The sequence below is a fragment of the Astatotilapia calliptera genome, chromosome 23 (assembly GCF_900246225.1).
Source record: "Astatotilapia calliptera chromosome 23, fAstCal1.2, whole genome shotgun sequence".
Lineage (NCBI taxonomy): Eukaryota > Metazoa > Chordata > Actinopteri > Cichliformes > Cichlidae > Astatotilapia > Astatotilapia calliptera.
This window is the reverse complement of record NC_039323.1, coordinates 13,319,399-13,340,136: the sequence shown is the minus strand read 5'-3', so window position 1 is coordinate 13,340,136 and position 20,738 is coordinate 13,319,399. Positions and strand designations below refer to the sequence as shown.

General features: G+C 41.8%; 1 protein-coding gene across 5 annotated transcripts in view; it reads left to right on the top strand.

Annotated features, from left to right (window-relative positions):
- The window catches only part of crocc2 (ciliary rootlet coiled-coil, rootletin family member 2), a 44,691-nt gene that overhangs the window by 9,950 nt on the left and 14,003 nt on the right, over positions 1–20,738 (top strand). For 4 of the 5 annotated variants that reach the window (XM_026157830.1, XM_026157827.1, XM_026157829.1 and 1 more), the window contains exons 4-19: positions 5,443–5,610; positions 5,701–5,784; positions 7,153–7,256; positions 8,298–8,442; positions 8,876–8,982; positions 9,520–9,726; positions 10,593–10,710; positions 10,861–10,950; positions 11,043–11,177; positions 12,201–12,400; positions 12,528–12,710; positions 13,139–13,283; positions 13,373–13,519; positions 13,912–14,142; positions 19,022–19,215; positions 19,666–19,793. In XM_026157830.1, the coding sequence (XP_026013615.1) occupies positions 5,443–5,610; positions 5,701–5,784; positions 7,153–7,256; positions 8,298–8,442; positions 8,876–8,982; positions 9,520–9,726; positions 10,593–10,710; positions 10,861–10,950; positions 11,043–11,177; positions 12,201–12,400; positions 12,528–12,710; positions 13,139–13,283; positions 13,373–13,519; positions 13,912–14,142; positions 19,022–19,215; positions 19,666–19,793 (2,386 nt within the window). The remainder of the gene's footprint in view (positions 1–5,442; positions 5,611–5,700; positions 5,785–7,152; positions 7,257–8,297; positions 8,443–8,875; positions 8,983–9,519; positions 9,727–10,592; positions 10,711–10,860; positions 10,951–11,042; positions 11,178–12,200; positions 12,401–12,527; positions 12,711–13,138; positions 13,284–13,372; positions 13,520–13,911; positions 14,143–19,021; positions 19,216–19,665; positions 19,794–20,738) is intronic. The other variant, XM_026157828.1, reaches the window with a different exon arrangement.

The window sequence follows — 20,738 nt, the reverse complement described above, 5'->3', positions numbered from 1 at the left end:
AAGGGCCTTGAAAATGATTCTCTTGTTGCTTGCTGGCAGATGAATCAAAGCAAGATTATCCCTTGATGTTGTCTGAAATATTTATCAAAAGAGACAATACAAGGAGTGGCAGAAATCATAAATATCAAGAAGTATAAAAACTCTAATTCAAAGCACATTTTAAGGGCCTGAAAAGTCTTACACTTTGGAGCCATAAGCAAGGCTCAAGAAACAGATACTTGGAAATTAAAAAGAAGAAAAGAAAAGGACTCAAAGCGACCATATGGAGGAATAAAGTATACCATGACATAAAGGCTGGTTTTTGTATAAATTGCATTTTCGGCATTATTGCAGAATGGCAGTAGATGACCTCAAAGAGCAGAGCTATGTTAGGATTGGGCTCAGCTCACTTTAGGGAATCATGAAAGCTGATCGAGGGTGATTGTGCTCTGAAGCAGATCATAAATAGCATGGGTGTTAAGCGAGCGCAATTCTGGGCCCACGGTAAGCCCTGTAAGCCCCGAGTTAGTGCAGAGGGAGGACTGGGATTACTTGCTTCTCTCTTTGGCTTTACAGTCACCACCGTATGCGTGTGTTGTGAAGGACAATGAGTTCAAGCTCACTTGGAGATGTGAGTGATGAGAGTTAATGATGCAAGCAGAGCAACGGAATAGATGGTGGTGTAGGAGGGTTAAGCAGTGGTGGGGTTCTCCACACCAGGCTGTTATGGCACCCTCCTGGGAGCTTCCTGCAAGGAGCATGGTTAATCCGGAGCAGCCCCTGGCCTCCTGCTTTACAGCTGACTGGGGACAAACTATAAAAAAGCGTCATCTCTGTATTTTGTGGAGTAAGGGCGAGGCGCTGGCAAGAAGCCCATGTGCTGCAGCCATGTATGAAAAAGCACAAACAACCCTCGGTGTCAGGGTAGGGTGGGGCCCTTGAGGAGTTACCAGGGTAGCCTGGTCATTGGGTGCATCAGGTAGTTGGGTGGTAGGGATGGTGCAGGCTAAACAGGCACAGATGCTGATGGAAATTAATTTCTTGTGCTTTATAAATAAAAGACAGTTTGACTAAATTAAAGAAAATCTGTGTTTCCCTGACCTTCAAGCTCTAAGGGGCTGTATCCATGCAAATCTAGTTTTAATGGTCACATATTTTATTTTTTAGAAAGTCAATGAAGTCCAGAGAATAGAAGATAGTCCTGATAAAGCTGTAGCTGTGTTCTACATTAGAGCTTGTGATATGAGTGTTCTAATAGTGTACTGCAGCTTTAGGTGTGTATAAATTCTCAGTCCCATTTAATCCAGGGTTCAGACATGATCATCATTTCAAGCTCATCTAGCAACTTGAACTAATGCTCTAATACTATGCTAATTCCAGTTTCAGACACAGTGAGTTTTCTTGGAATGTACTTATCATGTACATATCATTCCAATAAGTACAATTATTTACATCTTTACTACAGATTTGCCTGCAAAACACTGTTTAAACTGCTGTGAGAGGACAATCCGCGACCATCTTTGCAATTACTGAATATGCATATGGAGAAGATGAATATAGTCACCATGATGCTGCCCATTGACTTTAATGTAGTCATTTTGAACACTGAATGTCAGAATTTTGGCCATTGCATCTTGGTTTTGTGAAACTAGAAATTATCATGTTTAGATGACAAGGGTAAATCACAGGGTAATAAAAAAGCTAGAATTTCATAGACAAGAACTAAGCCACAAACTTCTAGGACAGACTGAACATGACAAACCCGGTTAAGGGATCCAGTTTAGTAAGTCAAATTAGCAGCTGTTGGTGTGGCAGCTTTTGGCTGTAGCTACCTGTGTTGGTGCACCAATCAATCTGCACAGAATGAGACTAGCAACAACGTAGCAACGAGTGATTATGGAAAAATTAGTCCAACTCAATGATTTGTAGCAGTGATAGGGAAAATAACTATTAGCAGCTTAAAGTAGGTGCCCCCAAGAAAATGTTTCTCATCTATAAGGGAAGTGATTAAATGAGGTAGTAAAAACATTAAAGAATTATCCATGCAACTGGATCCTGATGTAATAAAACCCAAATGTTTAACAGAAATGAAGAGCTGCTGTGCTGGTTGAGGAGCCAAAGAGTTGGGTTGACTGGGAATCTGGAACATCAATTTTTGTGGTTTTTATTATTGTTATTGTCATGAAAGAACAAAACAATATTAGCAAACTAAATCTGCTTATTGTAGCAGGCTGTAAAATTGTTTATTTCTGCTGTTAAGTTGAACATATTAACATGGCATCTATGAGGGTTGACTCACTTTTGGGCCCTCAAGTGGCCACTGCAGTTTTCTTCATTTTTCAGGTATTACTCACCAAAATTGGTTGTTGGGACATTGCTACAAATCTCTACGTGTTAGTGCATAGAGTGGTTCAGTACTGTTGTAGAATAAAAGAAATGCAAGGCTCAAATTATACATGTATAGGATCCTTATGCGCGTGCATAGACAAGAGGCATGAAGATTTATCGCCCATCTATTGTAGCGCCTGAATTTACCAGGATCCTTTATCTGAATCCTGCATTCTGCACCGTGTATATTGAAGTAATGGATATTTTTTGTTGTTGTTGTTTGTTTATGTTTCTTTTTCTCACAGTGTTGGATTTCTTTTTGATGTGGCTACGAGAGTTACAGTTTCAGCATCACATGGCACCGAATATACATGGCGCTCATATCCTGTAGTATTTATAAAGTGCATGCTTGTTAGTAAGTCAGTGTTATTGCTTTAGTTGTGCCAAAATACTTGAAAAGATGCATAATCACCAATGCTCCACACACAGCTGTTTCCAGGAGTCCCTTTAAACACAGCTGCTGCAGTGCTGTGCGTTTCAAACACTCCGCCCATGTTGTTCCTCCCTTCTCAGTCCCTAAAGCTGTCACCTCAACAACGGGCAGTAAAAGACGTTTTTGTGCTCCCCATGTCCTCAGAGAAAAACACCAAAAGCACAGAGCCAAGTGCGTGATGACCGTAAGTGTAGTTTGTAGTATAAATTTCTGAAAAGGGCATTTGAAAATGTGTTAATAATGGTGGCAAAGTGGCTGGGTCCAGTGTTGAACACTGAGACTATTGTCTTGGCTCTCTTGGAGCCTGCTGGAGAGATTAAGCACCAAGAGAAGAGATGAGGTACAGAAGAGAAGAGGGAGGGAGTGGGTCGCAGGGTTGATTTGACGAGCTTGGATGGTGGTTTGGAGCGTATTGCAGGGGAGGGGGGGCTCGCTCGCTTGCTCTCACTCTCTTCATCTCTTTTTAAATGAGAAGTCGGCAAGGGCAGCTAGAGGCACGCAGTGTGTTGTAGTGCTCTAGGGCCATGTGGTTTGTATTAGTGAGGACAGGGTGTCTGGCACCAGCATAGAGAGTGGGTGGTGCACAGGGAGTTTAGGTTGTATGGGGTTGAGAGGTTACAGGACATTTGGATTTCAGATACGGGAGAGAAAATGAGATTCCACAATGAGGAAGACCAGGACAGTATTGATATTATCACTCCTTACTCTGTCTTTAGCTTAATACTGCTGCTCTTTAGATTTTTAAAGCCAATCAAAATTTGACATTTTTGGTTTGGAATGTATTTCAATGAGCTAAAATACTTTGAATACGTTGAAATACTTTACTGAAAACAGTAATACTCGAAACCACAGAAACTGCGTAATGGTGATTGAGTCTAAGACAGCATGCCAGAGCTGGTTACTGGTATGAGTCTAGACCAGGGCTGCCCAATCCCAGTCCTCGAGAGCTACTATCCTGCAGCTTTTAGATGCATCCCTACTCCAACACAGCTGAATCAAATGGTTTGATTACCTCTTCAGCATGCCATCATGTTTGGCAAAGGCCTGATAACAAGCCATTCATTTGATTCGGGTGTGTGGGAACAAGGATGCATCTAAAAGCTGCAGGACGGTAGCTCTCGAGGACCGGGATTGGGCACCCCTGGTCTAGACAATGCCGATGAAGATGAAGCAGATGGAGACTTAGATGAGGCTCTTTGAACGACCAGGTTGAGGAAGACATGAAGAGGAGGTGGAGAGAGGTGCAGGGAACAGAGGCTGATTGGCTTGTTTGAGGCAGATAAGAAAATATCAGAACACAACAAAAGAAATGAGTTGACACCATAGGAAAATGGGAAATTATGTCACGGTTTGCCCTGGCAGACCGTGGGGATGTGTGGAAGGAGGACCCGAAACCTGGACTCTTTAGTGAAGACAGTGCGTTTATTTACAGTGAGGTAAATAACAGATGCATACAAAATTCCCGTTGCTTCCTAGACTCCCGTGTGTGTGTTCCCCTCCGTGCTGTCCTTCTGGTTCCTCGTTCCGCCTGCAGGAAAATAACAGAAGCAGCCGTCAACACTGACCCCCGCGGGCATACACGATCTGCACTACCGTACACTGACGCACACTAACTTGGGATGTAACGCAATGATCCCACACCGGTGGGAGCTCCAACACTCTCCTAAATAGCTCCCCCGACGAGCCCTGATCAGCAGCAGGTGTGTGGCAGGGACTTCAGGTGTGGCCAGTCCTCCAGCAGGGCCACACCCATTAGGCCTGCAAGTGCCTGTCATCCATCCTACAGCCACACACATATACACACACACCCTGCCTACACATACAATAAGTGGAACACAGACATGACAGCATTGTGCAGAAGACACACACATCACAAAATAATAATAATAATAATTATAATAATTATAGTCCACCCCGAGTCCCCGGAACCGGGTCCGTGACAAATTATGTGAATATTTTATACAGTAGCTACTGATTATATAAGATAGACCTGCATTCATCTATTTTCTGCCACATATCTGAGTCCAGGTTGCAGAGACAGCAGTCTAACCGGAGGTGTCCAGACCTCCTTCTCCCCAGTTACCTCCTTAAGCTGTCCAGGAGGGAAACTGACACATTCCCAAAGCAGGAAAGAGACATAATCCAGGATTGCTTCCCAGTTGGACGCCTGAAACACCTTATCTGGAACTTTAGGTTATGATAGAGCAATGAAAGCCCAAGCTCCATCCATATTACTGCACTGTTCCTTCTGCTCCATTCTTCCCCCACTCACTAACAAAACACCTGAGATACCTGAACTTTACTGCTTCTGTGTCTGCAGTAAACAGGAATACAAGAGTAATAGTCTATAAAATAAATAAATATTAAGGTAGCCTTTTGTTGCACTTTGCAAAAACTCCTGTCTTTATGAATAGTGGGTGATTTTACAGTGAGTACCATACAGCAGAGAGAGTTCAAGGCTTCTCTGAAACTCTATAAATAAAATAAAGTTTAGGTTTTATAGAGAAAAGACTTCTGAAACTTCTCAAAGTCCTTCTGATAAACTGGTAAATGAATTCAAAGGCCATGTGTGATGTGCACAATAATGTGCATCCTTCTAAGGCTCTGTTGCTTTGTTGTATTTGTTTGTTGCTCTACTCCAGCTTGATCAGATACTGATGTTGCAGCCAGCGGTGGACTCAGACCAGCACAGTGTATCAACAGAAGCCATGCAACCACAGAACAAGGAGAGAGCCTATAGGCAAAAACTGCTGGCCTATCAGGAAGCCCAACAGAGACAAGTCCAACTTGTTCAGAAGCTGCAGACCAAGGTAGCTAGAAATGGATCTCACAGTTTAGACACCTCTACACGTATGCCTTGAAGCTTCCTAACCATCCGTCTTGCATTTGTCTTATATAAGGTGATTCAGTATAAGAAGAGATGTGGGGAACTTGAAGAGCAAGTTCTGGAGAAGACTTCGGAAACTGAAAAGATGAGATTGTTGGTGTGTTTTTACGACAGTATTAGAATCAGTACTGCTTCGGTATAAATTAAAAATTTAAGTTTTATAAGCCTACTAGAGTCATCTAGAGGTTCATTTGCTCCTTACACCCAACTGACTGTTAAGCTGATGATGCATGTTTAAGACAATCTTATTAAGCTCTTTGTTTTTTATAAATTTCAAATGCAAATGATCTCGCCTGATAAAGAAGGAATGTGGCACAATGCCGGGTGATATTGATAAAGTCAGTCTTAATTATTATCACAATTGCATTACAGTCAAATAATTAAAAAAGTAATGTTTTACATTTTTGCCCTTTTTAATCTCACACAAAATAATTATTCAAAATTAATTTAAATATAATTTAAAACTATTAGCTATTATAACTCAATCTGGAATTTATTTTAGAATCACGTTTAGGTTTTCAGACAAATGAGCATATTGTAAATGTATTGGGTTTGAGCAAATATTGGTATTTTACCTATACCATTTTACTACTCAATATACAGTATCACCATTACTAATGAGTTCACTGTTTAATAAGCAGTAGACTCTGTTTTTGTGTGATCTTTGTTAACTTGGGCAAAGTTAGATTTTTGATGCTTCTCTGCTCTGTGGACTTGCTTTCAGAAAGTACCACTTTTTTAGTTCCATTTATATAAAAGATGTATGTAGCCTCTGTGACCCACTGGTTTTTAACACTGAAGCTTTAGTGTTAGCATTTGTCTGCTCCGTGTTGCTTGTCTTGGATGCAGGAGTAACCTTATTTTGAATTTTATTAGCTAGCTAGCACTAACAAGCTTTGTAAACAAGCCATGTCCAGAAATTGTACAGATGCACAAACACAACATCTTCTAATTAGTGATAAGTAATATAAATAAAACACTACAATTTCCCTCACCAAAAGTTAAGCACAATCTTCCTGGGTGGTCTGTACCAAGAAAACCCTATTAAAATGATTTTTAAAAAATGGCTGAGGTTAAGTGTACTGATTTCACTGAGGCCTGAGGGCAATGATTGGCTAAAGCCGCCCGTGTGGGAACACCTATAAATCAAAGATACCAGGCTGTAAATTTTAGCTCAGTTTTGGTACTAACCTCAAGTGGCCATTAGAGGAACTGCATTTATTGGCATTGTCTTTTACCCCTGGAAAATGTCAAACACTAAATGTACTGCATTATATAGTGTATAAGCTGTTTTAGACACACAGGTAAACTTTATTATGTCCCACTTTTATTCAAATGCACTTAAATGTATCAGATTGCAAAGCCCACGCAGAGACTTTTGATTAGTACACTGTAATTATGGTGATTTTTGTATATAGCCTCATGGTTATCAGGATGCCCGTAGTAGTTTTGTGTGTTTGTTCAGCTGCAGGGCCACCTAGACAAAGTCGAGTACCTGCAGCGGGTTGAGCAGGATCTCAACGTAGCTATCCAGAATAAGTCAGCTCAGCTGGAAGAGGAACAGAAAAGGTGAGTGGTGGGCACTATGCAGTGGAGGTACCCATGTTACACAGGCAATAAAAAAACTGTGTCTTGTACTCATAATTAATACATAACACTGTAAAAAGTGCACAAAGTAAAAATCCATAAATCAGAAAAGCTGTATCAGAAGGGAGGGATGCAAGAAATTTGCTTCTGTTTTCTTTTTCTGTTTCGTCTTGAGAAGCAGAAATCAAGTTGAAATATTTCTGAGAAATGTTTGGATCAGAGATATTCCCAGTAGTCGCTCGAGCTTCCCTGCAGTTCTTCCTTTCCCCGTGCTGCAAGGGAGAGGCTGAAACCTGCCCTTGGCAAATGACCTCGGCATCCAATTTGTCAGAGAAAATTAGTGGGACTGTTTTGACTCTGTTCTCCAGAACATTTTAATAATGCTCCACATTAAACGTGGGCCAACCTCTGGAGCCGAGGCCAGATTTTAATGCCCAGTGATTTATACAATTATGGAGCTTTATTTGAAATACCCGTGGTGCAAAGTCTGCCAGCAATCAGTCATTTTTATTGCCTAAATATCTCACTTATTGCAGAGTTACCAAGCTCTGTTCACTTTAGCACTTTGTGTAATATAAGTATAGTGTAGAGATAAGTCCCACAGCTACCACTTACAAGTCCTCATTATTGAATCCCTCTTTCCTCACATGTCAGTTCCCTTTTAACTCGATATCATCCCATTCATGCAAACAAGGGTTTGGCTGCCTCTCAGACAGATAACCAAGCAAAACAATGTAGCGTGCTTTACTGTAAGAGGGTGTGTGTTGAGTGTGAGAATGATGTAAACATTTGGTAAATGACTCTACAGGCAGATCTGGTTGATATTAAATCTTATTCAACACAGATATTGTAAAACTGTCACATATGTTTACCCTGTAAGCGCAGCTGGCAAGTGTGGATCTAAAAGAAATATATGTTTGAGTGATAATGCTGACTATAAGAAGTTTGGGTTCTGTGACAGGGTTTATAGGAGGCTGTCAACACGGCTATTTGTCACTTTGTCATACGATGGGTTTTTTCCAGGAGTGCCAGCCTCAGCCAAGTGAATTCCATGCTGCGGGAACAGCTGGACCAGGTGGGCACTGTCAACAAGGGGCTAACCGAGAGCTTATGGAAGGCCCGTGAAGATGCCGAGTCGTGTGATACTCGTTTGCGGAGAGAGCAAGAGGTGAGAAAAACCTCAGGAATGAGGTGCTTGAGGCAGAAAGGCAACGGGGTTCATCCCTTTCTGTATAGAGATTGTGCAATTAAACTCCTGTTGAGTTCACATGGGGTGGGAATTCCATTCATAGCCAGTTTTGTCAATTCATTCTCATTCCCTGTTCATTTCACTGCTATGATTTTTGAGTTGTTGTTTCCTGTGAAAACATTCCAACTGCTGAGGGGGAGGAAAATTTTGTGCAAACAATCTGGCGTTCGTGCTGTAAATGGGCTACATCTGTTGATTCAGGGAAATCCAATTATTTGTATGTTTGCCAGCGTGAGTCCAGGAGTTCTATTATTGCATCTGCTTGGGATCACAATAAAATTAAAGGTTGCTATAAGCAGCCCACACCACCTTAACGCCAGGTTCTACTCCGGTTTGCTGCTTGTCTCTGCAGACGTGTGCCTCCCGGTTGAGTCGGGAACAGGCTCATGTCAGAGCGCTGTGGCGCCAGGCCGCCTCCCTGCGGAGCAGTTTCACCCAGCTAAGGACGTTCACTGACAGGTGAGTGTGGCGTGCTGCCAGAATCCCTCCGGCAAGTCAGAATTCCACAAAACCCCCACCTTCTCCTGTGAGTCTCACAACTGTGACAACAATCCACCTCTCTCAGCCACACATCAAAGTGGAGCAGGTCAACAAGGTCATTGGCCCCTGCTTATTGTTTCTCACTGTGGGGAAATACTGCTCAAGGTGCCTGCACTCACTGTTAAAATCATCCATCAGGACGAAGCCTAAGCTGTTGTCTTCAGGGAGACTTGGCTTCTATAGTGCTGAACCACTGTATTGTAGAGTACTTTGCTTTTATAGTCAGTGCTCAGTTCATAGACAGCTTTGTCATGTCAGATGCTGAGCTGCAACTTAAACTTAAGACACTTCAAAGAGAGCTCAGTTCTCAGAGCTTAATCATGAGAGGCATTCATCATCTTTTTAAAAAAAAATTAGGATAAAAGTTTGCAACTGAATGTAACCATCATCCGCTTTTCTTATGCTTTAAATAATTTCAAATGTCATAACACATTCTGCAATCCTTATTTTCAACAGAACTCTGTCTGATATGCGTACCGAGTGTGTCGCAGCTAGCCGGCAGCTGCACGCTGCCTGTATGAATTTAGAGGCCAGAGTAACACAAGGAAGCCCCTGTGGTGGTGTGGAGATGTCCGCTCTGGAGAGGCAGCTGAAGGACAAGCTGAAAGAGGCTATGCAGCTTCAGGCTCAGTGCGATGCAGAGAAAGTCAAACTCAATTCCAGGTAAAGGCCTCCCCAAGTACAAATGTCAAGATTAAAGTCAACGTGTCAAGATTAAGTACAAGATGGTAAAGTTAAAGTCAACATCTCAGAATTAATGTCGGGATGTCAATATTAATATCAAGAACAAAGTCGAGATGTTTAGATAAAAGTCAAGATGATGAAAACGAGGTGAAATCTACTGAGTTAACTTTATTCTTGAAATGTAAAGTGTAATATTGACTTTTTACTTTTTCTCTCAAAGCTTTAACTTTATTCTCAAAATGCCAAAACTCTTCTTCCTCTAACTTTTATTTTTTCAGCTCAGCTTTATTCCTGACATTTCAACTTTTTATTGACTTTATTCTCAAAAAGCAACATACCTAAAAGAAATCTACCATGTCTGTCTTTTAACTTAATGTGGTTCTTGTGTTCCTTTGTGAAAATGTCCTATGGTTACCTTCATTTTGTTTAACAACCATCCACCGCTGGTTTCAGACTGAATATAGTAACTGAGTAACTCAATCTGTGGGTTAGACTAACTGCTCTGGGCCGTCACTATTCCATTTTCATAAACTGAAACAGGAATACTGGCTTCAAGGTCATGTGCAGTGCGATTGGTTGATCATTTAGGAAATTCTTATTTTTCTATGCCTGAATGAAAAGACAAGTATAATCCTTTTGATGAAACCCCAAACCTTTATATATGGAGTAAATCTAGTTCTTTTATCTAGTAATGGGAATCAAGTCTTTTGTGCCATCTCTTGTAGACTATGAGCAGAACATGATAGCATTGATGGTCTAGAGGGAGGAGTACATCCCAGTCTCTTTCTGTCTTCTCCTTGATGTCTCCTGAACTCTCCTGAACCCTCTTTTCATGGTCTATCTAGAATCCTGGAACTGACCGACACAATGAAGCACCTCCAAAGCCAGAACAGTGAGAAAGATATCAGCCTCAACACCATGCAGATCAGTCTGGACAGGATGGTAGGACCTTGGGAATATATGGTAGGAGGTGACAGATAGCTAAATAGTCTCTAGTCTGGACCTGAGGCTTGATAAAGTCCATAACTTCCTAGTCTAGAGGGCTGCAGTCTGGGGAATGTCAGACTTACTCCATGTACGCTGCTTATCTGACTTAAATGGTTTCCTGCTCAGGAGACAAGGCGAACCGAGGATAAAGCAGAGATGGAAATACTCCACACAGAGATCCAAGCCCTCCAAAAGATTTTACACCATGTTCACCAGGTCGGAACAAAACAAAGTAGTGAATTAGATTGTGAAGCTGTTATGCAATGAAGTCAATAATGCCTTTTATTTTTACTATAATTTCTTTATAGTTAGTGAGCAGTGAGGGGGACGGCTGTGGCCCTGAGAGTGTGTCATCCTCGCCTCTTCATGGCCGTTCTCCTCTTAGGAACGCTACTGTGATATCAGTACAGAATGCTCTCTCCAAACACCAGAAACAAACACAGGTATAACAGTTATCTAACACACAGTCTGTGCGCTTCTTCTAATTTATATCTGCAAAAGTCAAACTTTTGGGCATATACTTGTAGTATGTAATTTCAAAGAAACAACAATCTCCCCACTTTGTAATAACAGTTTTGTGTTTATAAACACACGTAACACATGTGTTTATGTGTTAAGAGTGTGTTTGCCTTGCAGGTTTGTGTCTTTGATTACATGCTTTAACATTACCTAGTCCTCTTATCCACAATGAACTTTAAATAGTTTAAATAGTTTATTGCCTATAAATGGAATGAGCTACACAAAACTGTGACATTAACTACTACTATAAGCTACTATGAAGTGATTTTTTTTTTCATTTTTTTACTTTTTCTGTGATCATTATTTGTCATATTTGTCAACTTAAAAAAGTTAAAACTTAAAAAAAAGTTTAAAAAGTTAAAAAGTTAAAAAAGTTCCTACCTCAGCTGGACTGATCAGAATCAGCTGATTTGTTTTTAGGGTGTTTAATAAAGACATGAAAAACTTTCATACCTTCACATTCTGAATATTTTCCAAGTAACAGAGCCACAAAGCACATAACGGAAACTTCGCAGGTTCAGAGTCAGTTCATTTTTGCAGCATTTTTGAGCCATTGTAGCTTTACAAATCCAGGAGAATGTGAAATTTTCAGGGCTGAAAAACACATTTAAGATCTGTTGATGCAACGTGGAAATGTAGTACTTTTACATCCTCTGCAAGTGTCACAGTCTAAACTCAGAATCGTGGGTTTGAATCCTTTGGCTTAAAGCGCCTTAAAGTGACTGTTGTTGTGACTTGGCGACTTGTTGTAATGTGGCGTTGTATGGGTAGAATTTAATGAATTGTATTGGCGATTCTAAATCAGCTTCAGGTATGAATGAGTGTGAATGGTTGTCTGTGTCTCTCTCATTGTTTCTTCTCATGTAACTCTGTGTTATGTGAATTTTTATGTTGCAGCCTTTCAAGCATAAAAAGCTCAATCACTCACACTGACATATAACCTGCAGGAGCTACGTGCACGTTTGGGGGCTGCTCTGGAGCAAGTGGATACACTGCGCGAACACCAGCAAGAGAGGGACGCTGAGAGGAGAGAGTTGGAGCAGAAGATTCAGGATGTGAGGCGGGAAAGTCAGGAGGATAAAAAAGCTCTGGAAGAAAGCCTCAGGGACAGCAACAGATATCACCGCTCACTGGAGCTCATCTCCAGGTACATCCTCACCAAGTACTTCTACTTCTTTTTCTTGACTACACTTTGATTTTGGCATTTAGAAAGCTATTGAACATGCTTTGTCTCTTTCATGTCCACTGCTTATTTCTTTCACCACATCACACAGTGAAAAAAGCAGCCTGGAGAAGCTGCTGTCGGGGCTTCAGCAGGAAGTGGACTCCCAGCGTGCTGAGATGGAGGTACTACGGAGCTCCTCGCTAGAACTTCAGAGACAGAGGGATCTCCTGAGGCAGCAAAGGGAGGATCTAGAGATGCAGCTGGCACGCCAGAACACGGAGGCCCAAAGAGGGTACAGCAAGATCACAGAGAATGACCATTACACAAAGCACATCCTGACAGGCGTGATTGTTTTCAAGCCCCGTTTGTTTAGAGTTCAGATCAGTAACACATGTCATTCTCCAGCCGGCAATGCACCCACATGACATTTGGATGAAAATGTAAATGATTTACATAGCATTACTGAACTCATGCATGAGGGATACTTTTCTTTCCCATTTTCAGGGTTTCTTGGGCTAAAAAATTTGATTAGCTGAGAATTGGAGAAGGACATGCAATTGAACAAAAAACAAGAAAAACAGAAAAAAGAAAACTCGGCACTTATGCCAACATTTCTTCATTTTTTTTTAAAGTACAGATGGATTACTGTTAAAGGGATCGTGTGTGAGACCAGCAGAACAGTGGTGGGGAGTTAAACATGTGATATAATTTCTGTTTCAGTGAGAGGAGTTTGCAGGAGCTCGAAGGGAAGCACTCGGATCTGCGCAGGGAGCTTGTGATGGTGAAGGAGGCTCTGAGCCAAATCACCCTGCAGAAGGAGGTGTTGGAGGATGACAAGGCCAGCCTCACTCTGGCTCTCTCCAAGGTTAACAACTCAGCTCCTCAGCGCAAGTTTTGCAAAGTTTCTCTGAGATCTGTCATAATTCTTTTAATATTATTTGAATCACTCTGCAGATTGAGTCTCAGAGTGCTGCGCAGGAACTGGCCTTCAACAAACTCCAGAATCAGGAGGCGGCGCTGAAAGATTCTCTCGACAAAATGGCCGCCCTTAGTGAAGGCTTAGCAAAAGACAAGGTGGAGCTCAGTCGTATTCTGCTGGAGGTCAGTAGCCATGCAGTTCCCCCATAACATACAAAAAAAGTAGAGAGCACGAGGTGAGATGACTAACTTGCTCTGCTGTGTGCTGCACTGTGAGTCACAGATCTGTCATCAGGTGCTCCCAAACTTACAGTATATAAATCATATAACTAATATATAAAGACTATAGGGTTGATTTTGATCAAGAGCATATTATTTGATATTATTGACTTGGAAAATTTCTCTTGGTCTCACAAAGTCATATAGCTCTACTCTATACCTGCAGTTTTTGTATCCTGGTGATTGCTGAAATTAAAGTTAATTTAGAAAATAAATAAGTGCCCAGAGGTGTAACCAAGCAGACTTGCTACTAGAAGGAAAGGAAGTAAAATGAAATATCCTGGCTTCCCTTCCAGACAGAAGGAGAGAAGAGGGAGCTCTGTGAACGTAGACGGGAAGCCGAGGCGGAGCGGGCAGCAGCCAGAGAGGATGCAGCGCGGGCACAAAAGGAGATGATGGATCTGCTCGCCGAGAAGCAAGCCCTGGAGAGCTCCCACAGCCACTTGCAGGATCTCTGCCAGAAGCTAGAAGCAGAGCTGAGTCTCCTGCAGAAGGAGAAAGCTCAGGCCCTGGAGAAGCGCTCGCAGGTCAGGCCGCTCACGCTCCTCCCTACTCCCGACGCCTTGGAGAATTGGCTGATGTTATTAACAGCTTTCAGCAGGTTCACGGAGCTTGTTGTCACATTAAAATGCATAGGAGGTCCTGGATGCATCTGCTGTGTTTTTTCCTCTCACATTTGATATGCAGCGCTCCACTGTGTGTTTTATATGTAACTTGGGACATAACAAGCAGAGGACCTTGGTGAACAAATGTGAACTGGAAAAGATAAATAGACAGACATATAATATCCAGCAGGAGTTTTGGTGAAAGCAGCAATAAATTAACACCTAAAGTATTTCCATTCTTCCTCAGCAGATCCAGATCCCCCTGTTCCGTCCTCTAAAGAATGAAAAGAATCCTCTCCTGCTGTATTATCTGTTCTGAATGTGAAACTGGGATATCCATGTTGATCTGAGCAAAAATATAACAAACCTAAAAAATCTGACAAATTCCATCCAAACATTTTTAGATAGCTTATCTGTAAAAATAAATCAAACTTGGATGAAGCAAACCCTGTAGCGGCATGCATCGCACTGAGCTCATGTTTCATCCCCATATTGGGGGCCTACACACATCCATAACATTGGTGTAATTCATCCACTTGAATATTTACCTAAAGAGAGGCTGAAAGACATTGTGTGCTAATATTTAGTTAGTGTGAGTTCATTTTTTTTGTTTGGTCCAAAATCAAATTATACTGATTGTTGCTTTTCAAACATTCTGCCGCAGTGAAATATTAGAAGTAGCAGGGGTTGGTTAAATATAGTGTGCTAGTGTGTCAGTAACTGGTACAGTATATTAGGGTCATTCTGAGTACTTACTGATAAGACTAATCACACCTTAAACACTGGTCAGCACCAATTAATAGTTTCAATACACTGCACCAACTTATTGTCTCTGATGTAGAGGAACACAAACAGCCATTGATGCAATGCATGTTTGACCGGTTTTCTAATAATTCACTGGTGGAAACTTCAAAAGTGTCTTTTAAGTTAAACTTCAAGACTCAGCATGTGGAATAGGTGGCTACTCAGAACAAGTTACAGCACTGGAAAGACTTCATATGGAATCACCCGACTAGTGTCGTGTGAAAAAGCAAGTTTAGTACAGCCAGTTAATATCTAGCTTGTAGAACCACCTTTATATAAGCAATAAGTTGATTGTTTTTTTTGTATGATATTTTCAGTCTTTCGCATGGTTGTGGATGAATTTTGGCCCGCTCTTCTTTACAGGGTTGCTTCAGTTCATTGTGGTTTGCAGGTGTTTAAATATGCGCAGCTCTCTTATGGTCTTGAAGCCTGGACTTTGAGTTTGTCATTGCAAAACCGTGATTCCTTTTTTTCTCCCACTCTGTTGTACATTTGCTGCAGTTCTTGGGGTCATTGTCCTGTTGCATGAGCCAGTTTGGGCCAAGCTTTGGCTTTCATACAGATGGACTCACATTTTACTCTAAAAAACTTTGGCATGCAGAGGAGTTCGTGGTTGATTCTTTGACTGCAAAGTGCATCACATCATCAGCCCTCCTTCATTGTGTTGACAGTTGATATGAGATTTTTGTGCTGTGTTATTTTTCTCCAAAAGGGGTGGTGTCTTATGGTCAAACATCTCCCCTTTGGTTGTGTCTGTCAAAAGATGCAAGTTTGTGAACAAATTGTGGTGTCACATTGGTTGTAGAGAAGAGGCTTCTTCTTGCCAACCCTTCCAAATAAGCCATACTTGTTCTTTTTTTGCCCCCCTTGTACTTCGATGAGTCTTTACACACTAACTAAGGCTGTAGAGAGATGAGACAGTCTGACATTGGGGTGAATTCACACTTCTGGGAAGGCTTTGGTTGTGTGTTAACACACACTGTAATGCTCCAGATCAGACAAAATTTGTACTTTTATAAAAGCTGTTGACACTTAATAGTGATCTACTAATTAAGTGCATCTTTTTAACATATGGCTGCTACCTACCCTTTTAATTCCTACAGAAGCTGTGAGAGTGGAACCCTGTGAAGCTTCTTTCTCCATATGTGTATATTGTATGTATTATATTTTGTATAAAAGAAAAAAAATGTAAGGTTGGACCCGGGAAGCTTTATTCACAGTAAGACAAGAAAAGATGGGCGTGTGTTACTCAGGTGGCTGCTAACAGCGGTAATGGAGCTCTGGGAGAATCTTTGAAATGGGAGAGAATCAGTTAATGAAGTCCAGAGCTGTGAGGTTGCCTGAGATTGCTTAATGATTCTCAGCTTAGAAATCTTACTTTGTCCGGGGAGAAGGGTGAGACAAGGGAGGGGTAGCTGGTAGGCAGGCTGGCAAATACTTGTTTCCAAAGAAAGTCAGAAAACATGAATGCAGATGAAGAACAAATCCGACTGTGGTCTTTTGACTCCACTATAGGCAGCAGGGAGGTTTCAAAAGCAGTAAAGCAGGAACTCCAGGAGGTAAACTGGGAAGCAGATCAAACGCAAGAGTTACTTTGCGAAACTTGCAGAAATCTCAGTTACACGAGGTTGGCCGATTTACCACCAAAGTGGAGGCGACAATCTGGTGGAGACACTGCCACAGCCGGTCCTTAAGTACCTAGTACTGATGAAGGTAATGAGTTGCATGTGTGCAGAAACAAACCCGAGAAACGACAGCTCTGCCCAGCTCTTCACCTGAGAGCAAGACAGAGAGAGAGAGAGAGAGAGAAACCGACAGCATATACTCATATGAACTGAAAGCTCTTGTGCTTATTATAGAAGCAAATCAATATGCTTTTAAATTAAAATAAAAAACAAACCTTCCCTCAAAATGATTCAGTCCATTCTTCAACTTATTTTCTTTGCAAACTTAAAACAAAGGATGTGTGAGACATTTATTATTTATTTTTGGAACCATTTTGTTAGTTCCATTATTTCACGGTTGAATCATGTTTCAGTGCAGTTACTATACTGTTACGGGGCGCTGTGTCTCCTAATGAATGTTTATGGAGGCAGGAGGTCTGTCTAAATTTAAAATCATTAGAGCCAAATTTTTTAGTGGTTTAGTATTTATTTCTGCTAGAATTTTCATGTTTCACAGGGTTCACCCACCTAAAAGGTTCATTGTCCTCCCCAAAAGACACATCACTGTAGTTTCCAGGTCTGAAATCTTAAACCAAAGAAATTATTTAAACTCGCAATCTTTGTAATGGCCTCCAGGGGGCCACAGCTCTAGTTCCAAAAAGACTCCATATATAGATGTCTGTGTGAAAATAGCCGTCAGCTCCTCTACTCTGTGACCTCAGGGAACAATTTACTAATTGATTGCTTTTTTTTAGGCCATATTCAATCAAACATGAACTTTATTTGACAAATTGTGATGAGTTTTGGAGTCGGAAAAGGGGATTATCCAGGGTATAATCATGAGATAGTCCTCTGTTTCACAGTCAGATCTGCCCCTCATTTCAAGACACTAAGATGGCAACAGGACTTCACTAACCACTGGTTGAAGTCATGGTGTCCCTCTCTCCACTCCTCTGCTACCCTGTGTCTTCTTCAGTTTGGATATTGCTGAAATACAAGTTGTTCAAAAGGCATCTCTGAACCACATCAGCTAATTTGCTTTCAGATGGAAAGGAGCAGCAGCGCTAAACTCAAGGGCTATGTTGGTTGCCCTGTTTAAAGGCTGACCCAGACACCCTTCAGATGAACCTCACCCCGCCCCCCACATAGCAAGCAGGTCTGGCCCGGATCTGGTATCAAGCCGGCACTGCTGGCTGACTTCTGGCACGATAAGACATATGTCATCCAGATATGGGTCAGGTCTGGCAATGTAGCCACTGTTTGTGCGATGGAATGCCATATCTGGCCGATTGTGGTTTGGTTTATGTGGCCCAGGCTCATAGAAAACAGGTCTGGCCCGGATCCGGCATCAAACTGGCACTTCTGACTGACCGGTGTCATGGCAGGGTGTATGTCAACCAGATGTGGGCCAGGTCTGGCAATGATGGCACTATTTATGTTCCTATTTTCCTATTTTAGTTAGAAGATCCAAATGTCTTGTTGCAATACTATACTGCTATGGTAGCCAAAGTTTCAAATGCAGGTTTGACAGGTTTGTGAGTGGGCACTTTATCCAAAACCTATTGAGGGTTTACTCATGTTTACCACTGGGTGGTTGTAGCTCAGGAGGTAGAGCAGGTCACCTACTGATCGGAAGGTTAGTGGTTCGATCCCTGGCTCCTCCAGTCTGCATTGCAAGAGTGTGAATGTGTACGAATTTAGTTAGGAAGCACTCGGTTTAGAGAAAATGGGTGAATGTAGCATGTTGTATAGAACACTTTCAGTAATCTTGAATAGTGAAAAGCGCTACATAAGAATCAGTCCATTCACTGTCTGAACAGAGTTTTGTCATGTTACTTTTGAACTATTATGCACATGTTGTTATTACATGGCTTGATTAAGGTACACATTAGGCTGACATCTGGGGCCAGAGCTGAAACTTCTGGGCAATGACAGGGCCACCAGTGTGTCTGCAACTGGTCTTGTGCTGGCCCATGTGTGGGCCACCTCTGGCAAACCTGATCTGGGCCACCGAAGGGCCGTCATTCTTTGCGGTATGTGGGCCATGTGTAAGCACATTGTGTGGGCCAGATCCAATCCATACCAATGTTGCTATGTGGGCCCTTATATCCATGGTTTTTCTTTATTTCATTCCTTCAGTTGCCACACGCAGGTCGTGGCCATAGGTGAGGGTATCCATCTGTCTCCCACTTGTCACGAACAAGACTCTGGCTGAAAATAATCAAAAATGTATTTGTCATAAGTCTGTTGTGAATTGCAAATGCAATATTTTAATGTTTATAATGATGTTGTGTAAAGAAATGTTTTTTTTTTCTGCCTGTGCTCGTCTCCAGGTCAAAAGGCAGTTGCAATCTGTGACAGAGGAGCTGTGTGCGTGCAAGAAGGAGCTTGAGACACAGACCGCAGCCATAAAGAGAGCTACCCATGACAGGGAGGAGTTGGCCAAGGACAAGGCAGCTCTGGATGTCAAGCTAAATTCCGCTGACCGAAAGGCCTGTGGTTTCACGCAGGAGCTGGTTGCATTGAGGTCTGTGTGTGTGTTTGTGCGTATTTGTTTGTGTGGTTGGACCTCTGAAATGTTTGGGACCAATTTGATATTTAAAACCAGCTTCACCAGTTTGTTTTTTAGCATTTGCATTCAGCATAAATTGGAGTTAGGCTTGTATCAGTAATGTTTAGTTTGAGAGTGCAAGGAATGAATGTAAGTGAGCACAGTGTCCTCAAAAGCATGGGTGTATCTCTGTGTGTTTGTTTAAATAAAACCAACTGCCGTCGGGTATTTACGGTCATTTTGACTTTTTTAAACAAATTTTACTTTCTAAAGCGTAGTGAGTCTCGTGTAACAAGAGTCTTTAAGTAACATGGTTTTATTTGGAAACTACGCTTGTGATGGATTATTGGGCTTTATGACCTTCTACACCTAAAAGGTTCAAAGGTCTTTTTTCAGCACTCAAACCGTTTTACCACTGTGTTGCAGAGCAGAGAAGGAGTCCCTGGAGACGGCCCTGTTCGAGAGCCAGGAGCTTGCCTCGTCTCTGGAGGCCGAGCGCTCCAGGTTGGAGGGGGAGAGGCGCGGCTTGCTTTCAGCTAACGAGGCCTTGACGCGTGAGTAGCCCTCTCCCTCAGAGACCCCACTGTTCTCTTTGCCAAGCCCCCCGGCCGTGAAGCCTTTCCAGCAACCCACAAGAGATCCATATTTCAGCTGTGAGCTCTGCAACAGCTGGGCTGCAGCATCACTGGAGCTGCTTTCTCAGCTGACCAGGGTCTCACCACTCTGCACAAACATACGCATGAATCAGATAAGCAGGGGTTAAAGTGAACTGAAACGATCCAGAACAGCCCTGCGGCAGCTTTAGTTGATCAGTGGTTATATCTGATAGGCAGTTTAATACATATTATTATAAATTAAGTTAATTTTCTCTGTGCCGCAGTCTGGCTTTGCTTACAGTTGATGCCATGGAGACACTTGCTCAACAAATCAGAAAATAATATTATCCCATGGTCACGCCTGCATACTTCACACACATCCTTTTAGACTCCCCTGCAGATGTGGTATTTTTCTTTTCTTGCTATAAAACAAGTACCACAGGACGGGAGTGAGTATAATTTTTTTTTCTTTTAAGTGGCAGGTAAACCTAAATTAAACTATTCAAACTTCATCAAAAACAAAAAACCTGCTGTAACTGAAAAATGTTATGTTTGGGAACGTCACTCTCAGAGATAGGAAGGTTATTTTGAAGAGTAAACATGCCTCAACAAGAGATATTTGACAAACACATTTAAAGCTTGCATGTAATGTTACCACTTTTTTCAGAGATAGTGTAAAAGGTCTTAAATTGAACGATAATGAGTTTCTGTTTCTTAAAGGTTTTATTTAAGTTTCTGTGCGTTTAACAGCTGCAGTTCAAACTGGTTAGTTGACTTACCGTGGTAAAGCGTGGCGCTTGTGGTGTCCATGGTCAGTGTTTGGTTAGGTATTGGGTAACAGTTAAGTTTGAATTTAAGCTAAAGAAGATGTTTAGTATCATTTGCCAAGTTCCACTTTTATGC